Source organism: Anas platyrhynchos, chromosome 1 (assembly GCF_047663525.1).
Source record: "Anas platyrhynchos isolate ZD024472 breed Pekin duck chromosome 1, IASCAAS_PekinDuck_T2T, whole genome shotgun sequence".
Lineage (NCBI taxonomy): Eukaryota > Metazoa > Chordata > Aves > Anseriformes > Anatidae > Anas > Anas platyrhynchos.
The window spans coordinates 65,393,029-65,416,756 of NC_092587.1; the positions used below are offsets into that span (position 1 = coordinate 65,393,029).

Consider the following 23,728-nt stretch of genomic DNA (forward strand, 5'->3'; position numbering starts at 1 on the left):
CAAATGGGATAAATAGGGCTTGAGGCAGAGGGACATAAATAAAGCGAGAGAATACCTTATGTCATTATCCTGTTCGCCACTACTGGCAGAACCTCTTGGGGAGCCAGACTGCAAAAGGGATCTTAGTGTTTTTGGCTAACAGATGCTGAAAAGAATGTTAAATGTCCTAGTTGAGAGAAGACATAAGGATGTTTTAACTGCGCTGGAGCCTACATCATAAATACTGGGGAAGGCCTGGCCACAGGCTGGCTGTATTCTCTGAGACCACATAGGAACGCCTGGGGGCAAGCCTGCTGCATGATGTCAAAACTTTTACTGGTCAAGCCAGGTAGGTCTGTTAGAGTTAGAGAGTGAGCAAGTATCACTAACACTTAAAGATGCTGAGTGGGAAGGGATGAGAAAGTCCCATTTGGAGTGAGTTTTCAAACTTTTTTGGATTTGAATTTACTTTTTAATCAAAGTTTGAGATGAAATGAACCACAGGGAAAAAAGTAGGTGAGATGTTTGCAAGCACGAACATTATGAGTCCCAGAGACTTGTAAGGGCATGTGAATCAGACATTTGGAGAAAAGTATACAGAAGTTTCATTCACTGTAGCACTCAATTAATTAAATTCTAACCCACACTCATCTATCTCTTTTTAAAATTCTAGTATTTTAGCTTAAACAGCAAGCCACTGTTTACCCTTATGCAGCTTACTATTTACTGAGCCTAATCTTTCCTAGCTTCTGTTTTGCTACGCTAAACAAACCGAGCATTCCTCTCATGAGATAAGCTCTTCAGTGCACTGATCACCCCCTAGGTCTCTGCACCTGTCCCTGTCTGGATTAATCTTTCCAGAACCTGCGTGATCAGAATGGTACACAGCTTTCCAGATGAGGTCTTATCAGTGTAACATACAGCCCTGCCAGAAATCTCTCATCTGACACACCCTGAGAACACATTTGCCTATTTATATGCCACATAATACTGGTGGCTTTTGTTTATTGACTGATATTCAGATCTTTCTCCTTCTCTGCTTTCAACTGATAAGCACCTTGCTGGTAGCCAAATCACTTTCTTGGTGCATGACCTGGTACTTTCTACTATTACATTTCTATTTTTAATACTACAGTCCATAACACCATGCAGCTCTTAGTGTATGACATGCTTATCCTCCTCTGCATTGATGAGGGCTTGAAATATTGCCCTAGCAATAAACTTCATTAGCAGATTTTTCCTTTCTGGCTAGTAACCTTAGCAAAAGCAATACAAAGATCAGTCCCCAGATCTTTTTTTTTTTTTTTTTTTTTTTTTTTGACACTCCATAGTCTGTGGGTGTTACCCAACCCCAGTAATTCCATTTTGAGTAAAACCTCTAAACTCTCTTAAGCCAGCTCCTCAGCTACTTGACACTTCATGTACTACCCCCACATTTTACCAGCTTAAATAATTATTTCCACATGCCAGCTTTCAGGTACTTTACTGAAGTCCAATTTTTGGATGCACTGCATTTCCCTCCTGGAGGTAATCAGTTACTTCATCAATACCAGCTGTCAGGCTAATCTGGCACGGCCTGTGGTGAATCCATGTCACATTTTATACCACTTACCTTCATGAGGTCAAAAGACTTCATTTGCAGAACTAGCAGTCCTTATTTATTCCCCTCAAATAAGGTGCTTTATCTGTTGTTTTGATTAACAGATCTGTACTTGTTCAGATCATTTTTTTTCCTTTTTTTTTTTTTTTCATGTGCACGTCATACTTTTGTCACCCAGCAGCAGCATTACCCTGAATTTGATAGTCAGGGTGCATCAGGATAGCCCGATTTAAACATACATTGCTACCAAAAAGCTCACAATTTCACTGTACAGTTTTTCCAGTTTTCTGAAACACAGATTATTTGGTCTCATTTTACTTCCACACATATAGTATTTATATATTTATATAAAGTATATATCAAATATATAGTATATATTTAAATTTTGCTTCCAGCTTCATTGGGTTAATTTCCATTTCCAAACCTTGCTATATATACACTAACATCTTTTGCTCCCATGTTCAATGCCAACCTCCCAACTGAAATCGGAGGCCAAATATCCACTTGCTATCCTGGCTGTCCCTAAAACCGCATTTAATCTCAGACTCATCCTCTGTGGACCCACTTCTGTTTTTCCTCATCTTGCTTGTACTTAAAGAATACAGCTGCTTGTTTTCCTTTCCTATACAAATCTGAACCTAGCACAAGCTTTGGCAACATTGATTTTATCCTCACATGTTTTGACCTCCAAGACAACTTCTGTTTTCTTTCTCTGTTCTTTGTAGTTTATCAGTTTATTCCCGTAACAGCCCTTATTCAGGACAATTATTCACCCAGTGACATCTCAGGTAAAGGACTACCTAGGCCTTGCCATAATTAGTGGCGTTAATTTCAAATCCCTCTCTAGAAAGATAAAATCTCATGAAGACAACTGCCAAGAGTGCTCTTCCCTCTTGCTTGAACCTTTCTATGATGTGGGCAAGTGGCTGCTGTGCCCTTGGCTGCAACTCCCAGGGTTATTTATGGTACAAACTGCGGCTTGCTCAGGTGGAAGGAGGGAGCATTACCTTCCATTTCCAGGCACACAATGGTCTCTACCGTTTCCTGCTGCTAAGCCTTATGTTGTATTAGTCCTTTCAAAGTTCAGTGGAACTGAACTGCCTCCTCAGCTGGGATTCACATTTCATTTCGTTCTCTCTGGATGGTGATACCACCTCAGCCAAATCTATTTTTGCAATCTGTGTTACATTCCCCAGCCCTGAGTTCACAGTAACAGGGGAACTGACCTGGAATATTGCTCTGCCAGTTCTGGCTGACATGGAAAAACCAAGGACTCTGGGTAATGGAAGAACATCAAGGTGAAGCAAAACAAAGAAAGAATTCACCAAATCATCATAAAACGAGAGTTTTTCTACTTGGAACTTTTTACACAACACAGCGCTCAGCTATTTCCAGAGAAATACCTTTTCACAGACTGTTTTTAACTTGTTCTCTTCTGATGCATACCCCAACATAGCTGGAATGTCCACAAGCAGAAAAAAAGGATGAAAATGAGAAGAATGAGATTTTTTTCTTTCATCTGACATTATTTCATTCCTCTGTTTTTTTTTTTAACAATCATAAGGTTTTTTGTTTTTTGTTTTGTGTGTGTGAGTGTTTTGTTTGTTTTTTTGTTTGGTCAGCCTTTTCAAAGAAAAGTAAAATACATAATATCATTTTCATATAATTAAATCATGTGAATGGAATATTGGAAAAAAAAAAAAAAAAAAAGAGATGCTTGTTTCACTGCCTGGGCTGGGAACAAAGACCAGTAGCAATAACTCAACGGTAAAAAAGGGCTGAAAATCAAGCTGACATCTGTTTATATGCATTTCACTAGCATATATAATCTTTCAGGCATGTTATTCAATAAAAACAAGTTATCATTAACCTTCTAATCATGAAGACCCTGTATCAGTATAACATATACAAAGAGAAACAAACCAATTCTGCCACAGTATAAACAGTTAAGTGTGGGCAAATGAATCAATAAAACTGTTAAAAATTTGAAAAGATGGAAAATCTATCCAAACTTAAAGGTAAAAGGATGTGGTCAAGCCAGGATATCCCATAAGCTTGGTAAGGGCTCTCTGTCTCAAAACACCAACAAAGTAAGAAGAAAATTCCCAGCAACTCTCAAATCCATGTATACATCTACACACTTCAGATGCAGGACTGGTCACACGCCTCCGCCTTACTTTGCACATAAACCAGCTCTGCATTGAGAACATAATCCAGGAGCTCAACTGATTACCAACATCAGCAAGGGATCTTAGAAGTCTGGTCTATGTGAACAGACTGTACACAAGACTTGGATTTGTTTCCAAAAGGTGCCATGAAGGCTTATCTGGCTAGTTGCAAAGCCACTGTCAACTTTGTTACCAAATGTGAAACAGGAGAAATGCTACCAATAGCCAAATGAAGTCGTCAACTATCAAAAAGAAAGCATTACAGTCCACAAACCTAGCTAAGGGACAAAAGTAAGCAGAAGATATAGGTTTAGTCAACATTACAAAATGATGAACAATTTCTCCACATCATGCTATAGAGTTGATTCATTCGAAGCTACCAAAATAAATAAATTGGCAAAGGGAAAATTGTGGATGTCCTACCCTTATTTCTTCTAAATATATATGGTGCTGTATGTATGAACAAGGTCTATTTCAATGCAGTTCTTGTAGATGCTAAAGCCTTGCTTTTTAATGTTCCTCTGGAGAGGAAAGGTCCCCCTCTCAAATTGTCATGCTGTATTCCCCAGGCTATTTTGTAGCTTGCCAGTGGGAAATAGCTGCAGAGTACATTCATTATCCATTATCTGACATTCCACCTTGTCAGTACATTTGGGCCCAAGGCCAAAAGCCTGAAATCGGTCACAACTGAGAGAAAAGGGGCTGATGAGGCTACATGTGCCAGAAAGATGCTATGTTATTAGCTAGGGAGGGGAGCTACCTGAAAGCCAAGAGCAGTTTCTCATGCAACCAACAGATCAGTTAAAAATCCACAAACAACATCCAAAATAGGATACATTTTAAAATCTGATTCTTTACTTTGGAAGAGCAATGGGCCACAAACATTACATAGATCATCCAAATGGAACTGTTTTTCCTAACAGGACGGGCTGCTTAGCTGTTGTGTGCAAGCTGCCAGAGTCCTTTAATTATTCTCAGCCTTGACATGGCCTGCCTCCTGTAAAGAAAGTCGCATGATCAGAGATAACATTCCTACACTGAACTGCTCCTTGCCTTCCTGCATGCGTCCTTTTCTCCATCCTGATTTCAGCAACTTTGGAGACCACGGGAAGGTCTGAGAATCTCCTCTTGTGAGAGTATCCCATCTCTATTTTTCCCCGGATTTCTATAAAAACTCCAGATTATTCTCATGAACCAGATGAAACCTTGCCAGGATTACTCCCTGACATAACACTTGCTGAAGACATAGGACAAAACTGGGAATCTGAGAACAATTAATTTTTCCCCTAAGGGAAACTACCTGCCTTTGCCTAAATCATTTCTGTGTCATTGTACTGGAAGTTGTTTTTCATTAATCATGCAGTACCTCTGCACTTCATTTATTTAGTCAAATCTGATAAGACTGCAAGCTCTCCAAGGTAAATGTCATGTCTTGTAAAGTATGGATTTAGTATTTTGCACAGATTCAGATGGGGCCTCAGGGAGGCACAGCAACTCAAATAAAAGAATCTACTGAGAAACACATGCAAAAGAGGGAATGAATTAATACATTTCTCAGTACAATCTTCATTCTAGATTTCTTAAATCTTGTGCTTTTGTAATAGTCTGAAGCACTTTACCTGATTGTTTTCAATCCTCTTTTCCAGTCTCTTAGATTACTTCCTTCTCCACACAAATGTTTGAGAGCACGGCTATCTATATCAGATAAAGCAACTGCCATGGGTACTACATCATATCACATATGACAAAATACTGAGATGGAAGATGGAATTTTTCTGTGGGAGTTTAAAAGTAATGCAGTGAACAGAGTCAGATATGCCAAATGTCCTCAGATTCCATTGTCATTAATCTGTAAGAAATATCTTTGAGGGTAATGTTTCTGAAGTTTGCTTGCATTTCAACAAAAATTATCACTGAGTTATGCAGAAGAATACAAATGATCTAGAATAGCATTTTTGGCATCTCATTTTTCATTTGTTTTAATGTCAGATCGAACTTCATTTTTTCCCCAAAAAGTTTCACCTTTGCCCACTTTAATTCCTTTAACTGCCTCTTTGTACTTCAACTCCACTCCTCACCTAAGGGCCTCGAAATGTTTTACAAGTATTAGCATATTAAAACAAGCCTATTTTGGAAGTAGGTAAGTACTGCAGAGGCACTGCACAAGTCCAGGCACAGAGGTTAAATACCAGCAAGTCAGCCTCACAACAGATTAGTGGCAGTGCCAGAAACAGGATCCAGAATGCCCAACTCCAACCCTTTTCTCTCCACTTCACCTTACGTGAAGACAGAAGACTTTGAAACAAGGAAGGGACTAACAAATGTCAGATATTAAGCATCACAATTATATGGCTTAGACGAGCAGGTTCAACAAAGGCACCTCCTGTGAGATGCTTGTTGTGCTCACAGCACAGTATGCACTAAAACGGAGTGCTTAGTACTGACGCACACACGCTGTGGGATGCTGTACATACTGAAACAGTAAGTCAATTAAGATATCCCATTTAATTAAGTGCAACTGATTTCTTTTGAGAGACACGGCCAGAAATCCTTTCTTTAATCCTCTCCAAAATTAGTATCTAGCCACTTAAGAATTTTGGTACTGTACAACATGAAATATACAAAACATATAGCTGGTAAATCTAAAATCACCTACAGAAGTGTGTTAAGTAGAGTTTTTTGAGGTTAGGAAGAAGTTTTTAAAACCACATGCATCCTCTCTTCAAAATTTATCTTCTCTTTTAAGAAAGGTCTCTAGAAAACCAGTGGCAAGAGCCCTTGCAGGATGGGTGAATTCTTGTCACTGCTTGTTCACAAAGCCTCACATCACATGCTGCAGAACTGCACATTTCCTGGTTGCATCCCCTGAATTTTGATAAGCACATCCACAAAGCCAAAAGGGTAATAAAATACCTGCTCAAACAGAGGAAAGAATGCATTTATTTGAATATAAATACATAATAGTCATCAAGTGTCAAAGTTATTTTGATATAATGTCTCAATGTTCTCTCTTACTATCCTAGGGTATTCTCAAGTCCTCAGGGAACCTGGATTATTCAACTATATTGGGAAGTTGTCAAATCTTGAATTATCTCATGTCTGCATTTCCAGCTTATTCCATATCATGTTCTGCTAAACATAAATGCTCGAAATTCAAAGAGGACAGTACAGTAAGAAAGCAAAATCTATTCATAAGTAAGCCATCCAAAGTGTCTGTGCACAGGATTCAAAACGAGCTCAAACCAGAAGATTACCCTACTTATATTTATCTGTAATGCACATGCATCAGTCTCAACAATAAATAATAACTAACTAAACGTTCTAAAAGACGTGCCTGAGACCCCTGCTAACCCCTCAAATCTCAGTCCTCTAACTGTCACCAAAACAATTCATCCTAGCAAATCTGGGAACTAAACAGAGAAATGGAGATTAAACTGTACAGACAGAAAGTTGTTTTATTTAAATATCCTCTGATGCAGAAGTACCCAACAGAGAGTTATTAAAGAACCAGCACCATTTCTAGTGCAGACCAAGAAATTTTAGAGCTTTACTTGATTCAACAGCACACAAAATAAAAAGCAGTGAGATTCCTGTTAGTATAATACTGGCTTCCTAAGCAAAGAACAGTGAAAAAGCACTCAAAGGCACCCCAAAAACCACTATCACGTGTATGGGAATAACTGACAATAAAATATTCAAAGAATTCTGAAGCTGCAGAAACCATAGATACCGTAGAAACAAACTTAAGAAGATGCAAGTCCTCCTCCACGACCTGCAGCTACAACTAAGTTCTTCATATCTCAGATACTGTCAGTAAAGGTGGAAGCCCATTCTCTTCATACTTACAAATGTGAACTGCAATATTTCCCCGCTGCTCCCACACTATTCAGTTAAAACAGACTTGTAGAATTGTCAAGAAAGACACTGACAAAATGTTGCTTCCTACAACACTGGTAGAGCAAGAGCAAAACAGCTGACAAGCTGATCGATCTTTCTTCATTTTTAGTGGAAGCCAGCAAAAGTGAATATATTAATAAGTTTTATTTCAAGGTCATCTTTAATTCACATTTGTGACTTGAAAACAAGTCAAAATTCATCTGCAGCTTAAACCACAAATTATGTTTGAGAAATATGTGGTGTTTTTCATAACAAATGCATGAGGTTGTATTATTACATAATTAAAGTTTAAAGCTCAGGACATATTTTAACAATATAGAAAAGCTGTCTTCACTACAGCAGAGGTATAGAACAATCCAGGAATGTATTTCTGGACTCCTGGAAAGAGGCCAGTCTTGTAGACAGTGGGTGGAGAAAAGAAACTGGGGAAAGGAGATATTAGGTCACTTAATCCAAGCCCCAGTGTACACTGCTAAGCTTCATTCTCCTTAATGCAGCTTTTCTAGCAGAGAATGTTACCATTTGCACAGATTCAATTTTTACTTCTGTTTTAACAGGTTAACGGAACTATGGAGATGAAACTCCTACATCAATTTATATTTTTTAAGTTGGTTAGTTATTGGTATGTCCGTTATCCAGGAATATTGGTAAATCAATAATGTATTGCCTATCGTTTTCCATTTTGTTGGTATCATCTGAGATGTCTGAGCTCTCTCCAAGCATTTTGATCAGCTCTATCATTTGTTGCCTGGCCTTGTTTCTATTTCTTGAAAGAAACTGAGTGTGGGAAGGATAAAGAGCAGTAAAGGATAATCTAGCTAAAGATAACATTACTTTGCAGGGTTAAGTTTTGTCCTGGAAACTATTAAAGGTGTATTACCTCAAAAAGCCACCTGGGATGAGGCACACCCAGGAACTGCCAGGGAGCAAAAGGAAAAGAGAGAAAGGTCACACTGTATTCCAAAATCACCTTGACTTTGGCTCAGGGTTTTTCCCCTTTTTAAAGTAAGATATGTTCTTTGTTTTAAATTCCTTTGGAATTAATATTTAAGAGTGACTGTCCAAGAATTATCTTATCCAAACAGTAACCTCTTTTATGTTGTTAGAAAGAAAGATTCTCCTCTACTACGTAAGACTTCAGGGAGCTTGTTCATAGTGGCATCCATTTCTCACCATGTGTATGCAGCAGCCTTCTGAAATCTCTCATTTCACCAGGAGGTATCAGGTAAGGTGATTCCCACTGTGCAAATAACAAAAAGCTAAACCAAGGACACTTCCATCTAAAAGTACCAGAGGAATCTATCAATACAAGGCATGCCTATTTTTTTTTTTTAATAGAAGTCTGCTCTTCCAATTCCATCTCGGATCCTGGAAAATGTTTTCACCATTAAAGAACGAACAATCAGTAACTAGAAATTTAATCATACATAATAATAAAGTCTGGAACACCAAATATTTTCAATTTCCCATTCAAATGGCAATCAGATTCAAAACAGCTTTGGAATGGATATCTTCTTTCAAGTACTGAACTACCCAGTCTCTCTTCTGCTGTAATTTATGACAGAATTTCATAATTACTGGATCTCAGAATATATTTAGATACTAACCATGTCCTCACTTGAATTTCTATTAATTTCTGGCAATTACAGGAAAATATATTGGGAAATACTTGTCCTAAGTAGAAGTTGCATACACTTCAATAAACATCAGCATCTGCTCCCCTTATTCTCTTGCGTGGTTTCCTAGTATCTGCACTTATCCCACCTACTCTTGTGTAACTTGTAAAGCAATTGAATATTCCAAGAAATCCAGAGCTTCATACCTTAGTGGGATTATTTTCTGAAGCTAAGACAACTCTATTACATAGGTATATAGCCAGGTATATTCAAACTCCATGACAGTTCCAAAACAAAGCTTCCAAAAGACCTAACTGATTAAAGATAACATACACATCACTTCTGATGTTTTAAATCACCGAGTTACCAAAGCCTGAAAGTATCTGAAACATCTCTTGGGTACAAAAAAAAAGTCCTATTTTTAAACACTACTACCCCCAGGCCATCAGATAAACTTCTATAACAGCAGAAAGGACAGTTATGAAATTTTCCAAAAAAAGAAAACACAGCCTGCTGGGATGACAGCAAACATGAGAAATGTCAGACTAAACATACATTTTTGAGAGAGGATGTAAGTAACTAAACAGAGCATAGAAGTGCCATCTTGTCCTTAAAGAGCATATGCCCTGATTTGTTTTGAAAGCCTAAGATAGGCTCTACGTTGCCATGATCAGCTCAACAACTACTACTCCACCTTTCTCCTTATCACTCTTCATAGAAGCAGGAAAACAGGTTCACTGTTGACTCTGTGGTATCTGTTCCTTCTCTTCAAATATTTTCCAATTTTTATTTATTTATTTTTAAGTTTGCTTTTGTCCCCTTGTTTCCCCTTTGTATTTGAAGACACATTACAAACTGCGTATCTTAGTATCTCATGCTGCTGTCCACAAGCAGGTGGTAAACCTGCTACAGTCTTGTTTTAATTAATTATTCAATCATTTTATTATTTTTGAAGTACCTCATGCCTTCTCATCACTGTTACAGAAGATTAGAGGAAAAGATCTACATGAAACAGTTATGTTACTTTCTACCATAAGAGATGAAGATTATTTTGTCTAAAGTATGAAACAACTTGTACACAGCAGGCTTTCTACACTACCCTAGCGTTGGGTGTTGCAAAAGAAATTGTCTATGCCAGTGTTTCTCTTGGCAAAACTGCTACCAAAATTAACCTGATGAAGTAAGCTGTTTTGGGATGCACAGTGGAAAACACCTTAATATTCCTTAAAGCTCAAATCTTAAAGGGAAGTTTCCAAACGCCCGTAAAGGCTAATTCAGTTGAGCTTCAATTGAAGTAACTCAGTTTTCAAGGAAATAAAGCATTCACACTCCCCACAGACTTTTGAGCACTTTTAATGGTTCACTACCTCAATATTATGAAGTGATTTACACACTAAGTACGTAACCTTGCTTTTAAACCTTGTCCTTAATATAGTGCTATTTATATTGTGAAGTTCAGTCCTTCAATTTCAGCTCGGGGGTAAATAAATAGTAGTTAGCGTCCACATAAGATTTTCTGCAGATTATTTCTTTGGCAACTACAAGTGAGGATAGCAACTGCAAAAAAGTATACATGACAGCTCATTTTCCTCATCTGTAGTACAAAGATCATCTTTAATCTATTCAACAAGTACAGCAAGTCCTAAATAATGTTAAGAGACTCTCAAAAGCAATGGATGCAAGTGAGGGACAAATCTGTGAGAGTCAAGACCCTAGAATAACATATTCTGGAAAATCAATGTGTTCTCTTTACAGAACTAAAGCAAGGAGGTATGTACACACAGCAAGAGCATAGCCCACCCCAAATCTTCTACTTTCCTTCCTCATTTTTAGGCCAGTTAATTTGCTCAACAAAGTTTTAAAATAATCATATTTGACACAGTGTGTTATTTGGGGCTTTACTTACAGAATAAAGTTTCCTCTAGATTAAATAATTTTAAGGTAAATATCCTAGGTTGGAATGGGAGTGAGGAGAAAGTGTGGTGGTGAAGAGAAGAACACTTGACAAAGGTTCAGTTTTGTTTCACAAGCAAAACTAGGGTGTCTTTAACAAAAAGTGACTTTTGAGTGGCAGGGTCATGGAAGGAGTTCCCTGGCAGCACCCCTCTGCCAGAGCAGGATCCAGAGCTCAACCCTTCCCTGAGGCATTAGTAAGAGAACACATGAAGTCATCAGAAGAACCACAGGGACAGAAACAGAAAGCATGAGAGATGTGTGTAGACTTCGCAAAGAATGAGGTGAGAGTGACTGGGAGCACCCCATTATACAAATATTTGCTTTCAGATAAAAATTGGAGAAGCCACTGTCTACTGTACTGGGAACAGCAAGGACTGTCTGACTTCACCACAGATGAGGATGAGCTCAGGAAGTGCACCTCCCTCCATATATATATATATATATTATTTTTTAACAATAATTTGATTTCTGAAGACAATATATGTACCTGTAAAGTCAACAGCTTTCCTGATACAGACCAGTGGAGGCTGTTCTAGTGGCACATGGAAATGACACTTCTAGTTCGCACACCAGTATATGAAGTTTTATACTGAACACTGACAGCTCCTTCTCAGAAATGAAGGTGTATTTTAGATTCAAAATTAAGAATATTCATTATGGTAAAGAAAAACAGAAGGCAATTTCAAAGGCATAAAGTGATTATTTTCCTCTAAGAAAGGAAATCTTAATGAGTAAGAGTTGGTTTCACATTGCAGCTCTGTGATCTACCATTTAAACACAGCTACTCTGGCCAAATCAACCCACATCATTCACAATTAGATGCTCAAAAGTCATCTGCTATTACAAGCTTTCAGTTGTAGTAGAAAGCATGAGAAAGCATCTGAGATAAGAAACAGAATGATTCACTAAGGGAGGCTCACCCAGTATATCTTAGAGAAGAGGAAAATGTAGCTCAAAACTATGAAACAACTCCACATGTTGGTCATAAGAACGTAGTAGAATAGTCTATTAATGGTCTTGAGGAATGGAGGTCATCTCCATGTGTCATCCCCCTGAGAGGAGAGAACCATTTAGCTAGAATGTAAGAGACAGGATTTGGCAAAAAGGCTTCACATTTACTCATTTTATACCTCTCCATCACTTCTAACATCCCATCATCTCAGCTGCTGCTGTACAAATAAGAGGAAACAGATCTTGCCCCAAAGCTTACCTGTCACACCAGATGCAAAGGCTATGCCTCCCTGCTCCTCTGGGTTGACTTACACTGCCTCATGTTCTTCCTCGCCCCTCACAGATGGGTTTCACTGCCTTGTTTACAGAGTGCTAGAAAGAACTTTGGCCTGTAGCAAGGCACACAAAACAGCCTCCCAAATCGAAAAAATTCAGTGAAGCCACAACACTGACAGTGTACCTACAGCAAAGAGGTAGAATATTTGGTATGAGGGTCCTTACCACTTTTTCTACAGAAATACGTAATGCTGTCTGGGCAGTGTATGCCCTGCACACTGAGGAAACCACAACATAACAGCAACATAAAATAAGAAAATAAATAAATAAATAAATAGAAACAGGTACAGAAGTGTACTGAAAAGTTACCAGATCCAGTGTCTGTCAGAGCAGAACTGCTCTCAGAAGTCTCTGTGGTACTTTGCAGTTACACGTGCATGCAGCTCCCCAAAACATCTTTGGAAGAGTATTCAAGCTTGCTAGATCTATTCATTTCGTTCTCCCCCAAATCCTTATCCCCCACAGCATTCCTCACCTGGAACTAGTGGAAGAAGAAGGGGGATGACAAAGAAAAACTCAGAAACCTGAAGATTGTTTGGAATTTATTCCCTTGAACATTTCACACAATTGAACAAATAATGTCTTGATTCCACAGCAACAGGAAAACCAAGTAGTACATAATTTAAAGAGACACACACCCAAAACAAAAACAGGTTAAAAACAACTGCATAAATAAAAATCTTCAAAGAAGCTATACAACGGAGACATGAAGCCTTTCTGAGCACTAATTGTCTCACAAATATTTTCTGTCACTGAGTTTATTTCATTTAAACCCCCTCTATTTCTCTGAGGGAAACAGTCTCCTCAAAACAATTATTTCTGAGATTCTACTTAAAAAAAAAAATAAAACAACAAAACACAATAAAAACAGATGTTTTAATTCTACAATCAAAAGAATCCAACTCCTTTACACAATATTCTTTTTCTAAGATGCATAAACTTTTAATGAAGCTCTTAAAAGTGCCCAGAAAAATTCATATCACCCTTCAGAATATACACATAACAAACATTAAACAAATATTTCAGTGGAACAAGTCTACAGGTCTGAAAGCTAGAGAGAAAGGTGGAATCGGGAGACCTTTTGCTCCCTAGAAAAAGTGTTCTTAGCAGGATCCAGCCATGAGCATGAACTAACCACATCACTATTTTGTATATTCTTCCTCATCCCCCAGATCTTTTTCTAGGATTGATTTTTCAGTGAAGCTCTATTAGGTCAGCTGCATCCCAGCTCTTCAGAACAAATAACCTTCCAGTCGTGCCTTTGTCCTTCCAAATGTTCTGGGATTGAAATTGCTGGTCCCTGAGCGTACTCCTTTCTTTTACACCAAAGCCACACAAATCCTGATAAGAACACTGACAAGGAACATGATGGACTGGGAACAGTCGAGCACATCTCCTAAGAGAGATTCCTGGCTTGCTATTGAGCAATGATTCACCGGGCACCGAACCTTGGTCCTAATCATGCAGCCCACACACTCTCCTCAGCTTCCAAAAACACAGGATCTGATTCTTAAGTTTACATTTTAAATCTTCCAGCAGAGAAATAAATCTTGCATTAGATCTCTTTGGAGCTGTATGAAACCCCATAAAAGGGTTCAGTATTATGTGCCCTGTCCTGCAGAACACAACACCACCGTTACTCCAAACAAAAAACAAAACCTTCAAGGCACAGCAGAAGAGGAGCTATCTTTCCTCCCAGTTTAGTGATACATCCCAAAATACAGATGTACTTTTTTTTTTTTTTTTTAATTTTATTTTGGGGGTGGGGAGGGGAGGGGTATGAATGTTTGTAAATGCAGAGTTTAGTGGTTTAAAATGAAGGTATCACAAACAGAGCAGTCTGTCACAGAATTAGTTTACTGGATCATCTGGGATTTCGTGTTTATAACAGACTAAATTAAAATGAACAAAACCCAAAGCTGAATAATGATGAAAAGTGACCAAATGGAGGATTTCATGAAGATGTGTTTCTATGTACAAGCAAATAGTATTGCTTTGAGCTGAATCATTTTCACAAGGCATGTTCAATGTATGTTAATGGAACCGGAAAGGGGCAATGCTTATGAACAAGCTGCCGATTTATATCTAGAAATTTATACAAAATATATTTGTACTTCATTAGGCACAGAAGTAGAAGTGTGTGCAAATATTACTGTATGCATTCATAAAGACTGTGAAAATCACAGTTTTAAGATCCTTTTGAAAATGTGGCTCAGTTAACTTACTTTATAGGGTATACCATTTACAGGAAGCATTCACCGTTTTCTAGCTCTCCAAGTCAGCAAAAGAACTTCCCCTTGTAAAGTCCACCTTTGCTCACTATACACAGCAGATTACATGTTTAAGGGTCTGCCATAAAGGATTTGCTCATAACATTGCTGAAAACTTTTAAGGCACACCCATAGAAGATTTTTTTTTTTAAACTTTTAATATTCTTTACATATTGCACACCTGTATCATATATACTATATATTTTTGTGTTTGTAAAGCAGGAGACCTAATGCCTCTACTTTGTACTTAAATTTTCAGTTTTGCATACTATGGCTTATAATTGGTTTCTTTAGTCTGTCACGGGTCAAGTAAGTACTGCAAAGACCTCATGACTTGCATATTATTGCAGTATATTTTGAAGTATGAGCTTCCCTAGCAGGTCTTTTCCTTATGAAATTCCTATTGCTGAAGTGGGCAGATATGTATTGCTGTGAGAAGACAAGCTTTGAATGGGAAACATCTTACAACAAAACATCACCACCTGAAGTCACCCCCAAGGAGCATTATCATGTATCTGATATGGGTAAAGACTGTTCCAAGTCCATCTGTCAAGAAAGAGCTGAAAGTTTGAAAATATATTCTTACAGACCTTTAGAACAAATAGAAAAACAGCATTTGCATTAAAAGCACATTAAAATCATATAAAGTACCGTAAATAATATTAAAAAAAAAAAATCCAAGACATGGTGGTTACAGATTATCAAAGGGCGAGACAGTTGAGAAGCATTTTTTTTCCCTTGGCAATAGCAGCAACTTTGGAACAAAGGCAAACGCAGAAGATAGAGAGAAACAGGCAGACAGAATACAGAGAAGGGTTACAGAATCTACGACAAGCATGCCACAGTTCAGCAGGACCAAAAGCATAGTAACTGCTTTTCCCAACTTCCCTTCCCAGGAGAGAATGGCATCACTCACTCAAAAGCTTGTTGTCCCTTCCCCAGTCAGTATTGCAAGAGGCAGTTTGGACATAACCTCCCTGAAAACATCCCTTGTAAACACTACATAAGACGTCACGCAGGCTCTCTGGCAAACCATGCAGGACTTTCACAAAAATAGTGGTTCTACTTGACTGCTAGAAAACCTCAACTTGCTTGTCACAGGTTGTACTCTACTACTATAGTCATTACTAGGGACAGACGAAACACATTTAATGCCAGGCAAGCCTGTGGCCACCCAGCAAGGGACTGACGTCTTTAGCAAAGTTAATACATGCCAATCAGGTTAGTAACACATCACAAGAAAGTGCTTGTTGTGACCAATCTTACCTCAGCTGACCAAATACGCCGAATGTTATTTTGTGTTTGAATGAATTTTAATTACTAAGCTGGCTAAAAAGGAAGATACCAGATTTGGTGGCAGAGTAAAAGAGATAATGAGTGTACGGGGAAAAACCATGCGTTCGCTTGGGATTCATTTAGCTTGGCACCTAAAAAGCAGGCCTTTTACAAGTCATTATAATGGTCACTGAACAAGCTAATTCAGGACTGAATTTAACTCAGAGGGTATAAAATTTAAGTACAGAAAAGTTTTTGTCTTATATATTGTTGAATTGATGTTTCTGCGTATACCTTCCTTTTGTATTCTAAGATATCTTTAGATTTCCATCAGAAATGAAACCTATGCATTCTACACTTTTGTTTTACTTATTTTATTTTATTTACTCACTTTAGAGGCAACTTAGACTCCTCATCAACATCTGCCTCACTACTGAGACTGGCTCAGACCTCAAGGTATGAGATTACTACTGTCAAATTTCATTCGGTAGCACTTTCCCTGAAAGGAGATCAAACAGTTTCAGATATACAACCTGTTAATTGGTGAATCTACCAGATGGCTGAAGTAGAGCACTGGAAGAGCTCTGCCTCCATCTCTAATTCATAGAGGTTTTTGCTTAAGGCATTAATATACTCTTCAGTAAAAGCAGAATGCCTACAGTTTCTAACACAGTGAAGTTAATAAATTTCAGGAAAGCTTATGCACACATAGTTTGAAGTCAGGACTAGAGATATAGAGATGTGATCTTACAGATTCCTTTTGATTACTCAGAGATAGTACCATATTCTTCCACTGTATCCATGAAGCTTTGTAATTCAAAAGTTGAGGTGTTTTTTCACTTTTTTTTTTTTTTTCCCCCAAGCCATACAGAATTGTAAACACATTTCCAGTTTCCTGGCCTATCCAGCAAGAACTTGAGCTAAAGATAAGCACCTACAGGACATGACCGTTAAACTGACTAACGGAGAACTGACCTGCCTTTAGTGACACTGTACCTTGCTTTTAAAATACATTGCACTTAGACTCCTCCTGGTTCTTAATCCTTGTTGAGCCTGAAATTTTAAAATACACTTGGAACCTGCTTCACAAAGAAAACTAAATCTCAGCTACAAATGGCAATTTTCTAGCAGAAAGTGGGAGAACAGCAGAGCCAGAGCTCACTCTTCTACCATTAAAGGTATTTCTGTCATGCACACAAGAATGCAACATATTACACTGCTTTAAAGATGAGCTAGCTTCATCCAGCTGAGTATGCCCTATTGGACTTTGTGCACTACAAAAGACAAAGCTTTAAAAGCTCCAGAAGATTACAAATGATGCTACAGTCAGGAACTGCTTTAGAATAGCAGCAAGCAAACAGGAGCCCTAGATTTCAAGTTTTGCTGTTTGATAAAACAGTGTCTGTTCTATTTTACTTCTCTGGAAATATCACCGTTCCTGTAATTGTGCCACCACAGCTGCCACCTGTACCACTACTACATAAGAAGAGATGGAAATATCTGATCAGTGTACAGCAAACCACGGCCTATTGTTTGTCGTACTTAGTGATCACTCAGATGCTATTCACTGAAGGCTCACTTATAAATGTAATTAAATTTGATCAGTTGGAAGGACTAAATCAGAAGAAGGAGACTTTGACAGCAATTGTATTGAAAAACTAATTGATATACAGTTGAATGCTTTTTTTTTTCTACTTTTCATCACCAGTAGCTTTATCCCATTGAGCTGCCTTATTCTCATGAGATACTCTATGAATAATAGCTCCAAGAAATATCTTTTCCATATATCTTAAAGAATATGCTCCACATAAAAATAAAAATATATTAAAAAAAAAAAACTCTTCACCTTTAGAGAAAACAATTTTAATTGTCTAGCCAATAGTACAAAAATGGAGTAGTTATCCCATCTGTCCAAGGCATTTTGCAAATGTCATTTTTCACAATGCTTTCTCTTTCCTCCATTTGCCCTATGGAAATTCCACACCAATGACAGAGGAAAGAGTGAAAGTAACTACTTGAAGAATCAACGGCACGCAGTAAGAATGAATTTCAGTCTGACTGCATTCAGTTTCCATCTTAGAAATGCTTCTAACAATAATACTTAAAGTCAAACATAAGCATGATTTTTGTCCGCCTGTATGTTTTTAAGATCTTTTCTCAACTAGCACTGTGAAAACATTCTTTTCTCAAAGTTTTACTAGAAAGATGTTCTCCCTCTAAGAGCATCTGATTTAGTTTTTCCATAGTATTCTAGAACCAATACTAGAAACCAAATCTCTCTTACATCACTAAATAAACATTTAGGGGCTGGGTGAACGAGCATTTGTAGCAGAGACACTTCTCCCATGTTAGAAGGAATTAGAATTTTAAGTTAAAAGGCAAAAATACTTCACAGTAAGACACACACATTCACTACCCCATTTCCAAAGCCGTGGCCAGGAGCAGCACAGATTCTGGCAGTAAGGGAAGAGCACCATGACCTGCCAGCACCACAAAACTCAAGAAGTTTAAGGAATCCGATCCCATTAGCTGTCACAGATACCCAGAGTTCCAAAGGAGACACAGTCCCAAGATAATGGGATCTTCCCCATTCAAGTACCAGATTAATGAAGAAAAGCTTGGGAGAATGAGAAACCACTCCCAGATTTCAGGCAAACACAGAAATCCAGTTTGCAAGTCATTCCAGTGTATCAGAAAAACTTTTAACTTGACTAACATCAAGATACATACATTACAGACAAAGCCTCTTCATCTGGGCCCACTCAGAGGAGACCCCTAACCGTGCATCTGTGTTTTCCTGGAACTATTTCAGATAACGTCCTCGAAAGGACTGAAAATCTAGGCTCTTGAAGCCACAATGCAAAATAATAATATATTGAGACTTTCACATAATGCACAAAATTCACATGGCACCCCAAAAATCACACGAGTTATACAGCTTTTTAAGTTGGGTCACATTAAATCTTACTGGTCAGCAGACTGCCCACAGAATTCCCCTAAGATCTGCACAAGAACTTCTGACTGGACATAGAGAAAGGGAACCCCAAAAGCCATCAGCTGACACATGAAAAAGGAGTCCAAAGGGTTCTGGGCTACCTGGTGCCCAATCGAGGAAACTGTGCTTTGCAGGCGCTGGCTTGCCACCCTAACTCTGTCAAAGAAGACGAGAGAGTACTGCACCACCCTGCTAAAGAAGGAAGCGGAGCTACCTGGGGCCCTCTCTGCTGAGGCGGAGATGGAATTTGCCCGTCCACTTCCATCACTTGCCATAGCGTCCTGCAGAGGTCCTTTGGTGTCCTGTAAGAATGGGGGAGGGGAGGATTAAATTCATATTAAAATTGGAAGTACATCCAAAATGCTCTTTTTTCATATGAAGCTATATGTACTGAAACCACTGAACTAGGAAGACATGCCTCTTGCAACTAAAATACCCCTTAATAGTCACATAAGGCAAGGTCTGAACAAAATACATTCCCTCTCAATACATTGCTTTATTTAAGCCCCCCAAAACAAGCTGGATATGCAAGAAGGCCAAAGCATTAAGATTCCTGAAGTCTGCTTATCTGGAATATAATACAAGTTTCACTTTTGGTCTTTCTTGTTGGTATAAAGTCTGGCACAAATTTTGGGATAAATCCCAAAAGTTAGCAAGTACTAAAAAAAAACAAACAAACAAGAAACAGAAAGACAACAGCCATCACCACCATAGAGGTTAAATATAATCTCATGGGAGAAAGATAGGTTGTGTCATGGAAGCTTAACAGAGCTTGAATGCAGAGCGACTACCATGTAGTTTGCTCACTCTTGCTCACACAGAGTACCACAAAAATACTGAAAATTGAATTGAAGAGACAAATTAAGTCTAACATGCCTTGGATTGTACAGATAAAAGCAGGGACAGTTTTTTGTAATACACGGTAGGTCTTGGTCCTATGTTTAAAGCACAAATGCTTCCATTACAGTTGTGTAGTAGAAAGGATATCCTTTCTTTCCATACAGATTCCCACTAACAGATAGCAAACACTCAAAAAAGACCAAAGGTCTTTTTTAAAGCCCATACAGATGGGTCAGAACTTCATGTTTTAGAGAAAATGCAAATAATATGTTTCATCTTAAGGAAAAATAAAACCAGTGACAGAATTCCTCTAGTCTCTAAGTGAACTGAATAAGCATTTCTGTTTAACAAGAAAACAGATCAAAATACTATTCTGAATGGAACAGTATGTTATTTTATAATAATAATGAAAAGAGAAGTGATAATTACAGAAACTGTTTTTAAGTAAAATTTATAGAACTTCAAGACATCGTGACATAACAAAACAACTTGATGCATTTTGAATTTTTCTACCTTCTGGATAATAGAAAAGAACATTTACTTTTTCAATGTTAAGAATCAAAACCTATGAACTTGACATTTTAGATGAAAGTAATGAGTTACCTTTCCTGACACTGCTGGCCTCTTCCTTTGAGCATACCCGGAGAGTCGGTAACAGTAGTGAGGCTTACAGTAGAATTTACCTGCAGACAGAATACAAATGATGGTCGACAATGAAAACAAAGCAGCTTAACACAATATAAATGTCTATCTCACTGCAACTTATTTCCTGTTGCCTTTCCCTTTGCTTCATCTAGTTTAATCAGTATGCATGGAGACAAACACTATCTGAAGTTTTAACTCTAGCCCTCCTCTAGCTAGCTTGTTAGCCTCCTTTCTATTGGGTGCCTGACAGCCATTTAGCTTAATATCCTATCAAACAGCAAAGCAAAGCTGTGAGGCTTGTGTGGTATCACATGCTAACAATGCGGCTGTGTGTGGGGAACAAAGAAATCATCACACGAAAAGCTGGCAGAAGCACTTTTGGAAAAAGCAAGAATGAATACAACCAGCAGAGGAAAGTGGGAGAGGATGGTCTTAACTCCCAAAGAGCCATCTCTGAAAATGCACAGTGGCTACTTGTGGAAAGGACAATCAAGCAACAATTCATTTTCACAAACCTTTTGTGACACTACTGATTTAGTAACACCCCAGAAGCCTGAATAGGTTTTCACCATTATCTGAACGCTATCAGGAAGCCAAAGCAGCACCAGTGATACTCCAGTGCAAATAATAACAATAGGAGCAAAGTGCTAGCACAGCTATCTGCCAGTCTGACTTTGTTACTGTATCCTGCTCAATGTCTGCAGCTCACAGCATCCCCTTCTGCTGTCACCTCCTACTCCTACAACTTCACTATTGCATTTCAATTCAATACTTTGACTTTCACTGTTTCCCCCACTTTCTCTGAACTGGTATTAGCACAGTAATTTCTAATGATTTTTTTTTTTTTATGACAGAAAAATGGAAAATGCTATCTTTCAAGAAGTCTATGTTTAAATAAATATTTGTTAATATTGACTCTTTCAGAAACTGCTCATTCAATTTGTTTCAGGGGGAAATGTCTGAAAAGAGAAACAACAGAAAGGCAGAATATAAAAATTCTCAGACTTTGAATGCTCTTCAGTGAAAAGAACTAGATGAGTAACAGCTATGTGCACATACCTTGTTATTTTTCTCTCAAAGAAAACCCAGATTGAAATATGAGCTGGATTTTCACAACAATTGGACTGGATAGGATACCACATATTTCTGTTTGGACATGTATTCTTCGTATACATATGTATATGAAACTAAAGCATGTTAAGTTATCATTTCAGAATCAATGCTGAGACTCCAAGCTTTCTGTTTGCTTCATTGAAACTATCTGGCCATAGCTATGTATGTAAGTTTGTTGGCAGAGGGAATCATTAAATCTGGTGGCAAAAACTGTTTCAGCCCATAGAGCTGACAGAAGAGCTCAGTCTGTTATTGCTAAACATTTAATCCAGTACTCCATTACTTCTGAATGCACTACATAACAGCAGTGCTTAAAAAATGTTTTGTCCCAACTCTGATTACTGATGAAGCTGTTACTTTTACACGTTGACTTCGAAATTATCATTGGCCCCTTTAAACTCGTAAGTCAAGTCTGCTGGCCTTCTGGCCAGGGAATAATGCGTTTTCTATGCCTTACTTGGAGACTGGTTTGATTCTTCAATCCTTCGTGACAGAGCAAGTCCATTACTGAAGGCAGTTATATAATTCATCATTAATAGATACATTATTTTGGTTCTTTTTTGCTCCTTATGCCTAGCTGATGTTTCCATGGGCATTATCCTACCCAATATCTTCAAAAAAATTATTCCAGTTACCCACAGAAGATTTCTATCAATTTTATAACTTCTCAGTCTACACGGAATATTCTGGAGTTCCATTCCATGGCATGCAGCTTACTGAAATTTTTACTTCATCTTAGCTTCAATAAATGTGGGAAAGGATTAGTTCTAGAATTTTTTTACACTTATTTTGGTTTATACTCAATCATTTCTGGTATAGAATCCTTTCCATCTAATCTCACTAGTTTTACATCATTTTGTACATGTTTTCCTATTGAGATAGGAGTAAAGATAAACGACAGCTGTGAAACACTATTGTTGATATACATAAAGGTTTCTCTAAGACACTTTCTACTTCATTCTTTCTTCAGAAAATGTGAAATTTCTGTTAATTCCTGTTCAAGCAACAAATGCAACACATTGCTACTCTTTGACAAAAGTTAGCTTTTCACAAGTGATGTGTGATTTCAAATCATTATTTTCAACATGCACAATTTCTGGATGACAAAATGTGTTAGATCTCCTGACATATACCTAACCAGAAACCAGAACAATATCTGATTATATTCTTAGGTAAATCCATCCATGTAGTTTCAACAGTCTAAGAGTATGTGTCTTTGGAACTGAAGTTACTCCCTTCCCTAACTCACCAAACTTCCAAGATGGTTAAAAGAATTCTGACAAAAAAGCAATTTCTCTTACCATCTTCAATATCATAGGCGTAAGACGACAATCGCAGAGTGGTGGCACAGTATTCACACTTGAAGCAACTGCGGTGGAAGAACTTGCCTTCAGCACTCAGCCTCTCCATCACGTAGACTCGCTTGTGGCAGAAGTAACAGACATCGCTACCTCCCAGGTTTTGGGGGAACTCCTTTTTGAGTGAGCCCTAGACAGAAATAGGCATAACTGAATTTGTGCATGTCCATTCTCTCAAGATTGTGTGGTCATATCTTCTCCTCATCTTTGCAGACACAGGAGCATCTGGATGCTGCTGTTCTTTGACACATGGGTGCTGCAGTTCTTTGACACAAATCAGTTTTAGCCAGGACACCAAAAACTAACCTTGAAGTCCAGTGAAGAAAGTCCTAGGATACCACACCTACATATGTGAGGAGTAAATTAAGCTCTGGATTGAGGAGTGAACACAAGTACTATTAAACACAACCCTGAAATAAATAACTGAAGCAGGCATAGGATGGAAAGGCAAAAACATTAGAAATCCCTCAAACAGCAGTTCTTAGACCTTCATTATCAAAGTTGGTATCTCCTCCATAAAACAATAATGCTGAAGTAGCCCCAGTGAACCAAAAACATCTTCATAAATGTGACCGGCAGTTTCTCAACTGTTTATACACAATCCTTAGACACTGAGATTAAATTCAAACATTTTGCAAGGAAAACCAGGACAAGAGTGAGGGGGGATGGAGAAAGGGAGGTGAAGTCTTTGAAAAAGCTACTATAGATTCCATCAGCTGTGCTAACAAC

The 23,728-nt window shown here is 38.1% G+C and overlaps 1 protein-coding gene across 25 annotated transcripts in view; it reads right to left on the reverse strand.

Moving 5' to 3' along the window:
* MICAL3 (microtubule associated monooxygenase, calponin and LIM domain containing 3) overlaps window positions 1–23,728 on the reverse strand; it is a 161,708-nt gene that overhangs the window by 51,061 nt on the left and 86,919 nt on the right. For all 25 annotated transcript variants that reach the window (XM_072040058.1, XM_072040092.1, XM_072040101.1 and 22 more), the window contains 3 exons: window positions 22,943–23,129; window positions 20,487–20,566; window positions 19,258–19,345 (listed from right to left, as the gene is read on the reverse strand). In XM_072040058.1, coding sequence (XP_071896159.1) covers window positions 19,258–19,345; window positions 20,487–20,566; window positions 22,943–23,129 — 355 coding nt within the window. The remainder of the gene's footprint in view (window positions 1–19,257; window positions 19,346–20,486; window positions 20,567–22,942; window positions 23,130–23,728) is intronic.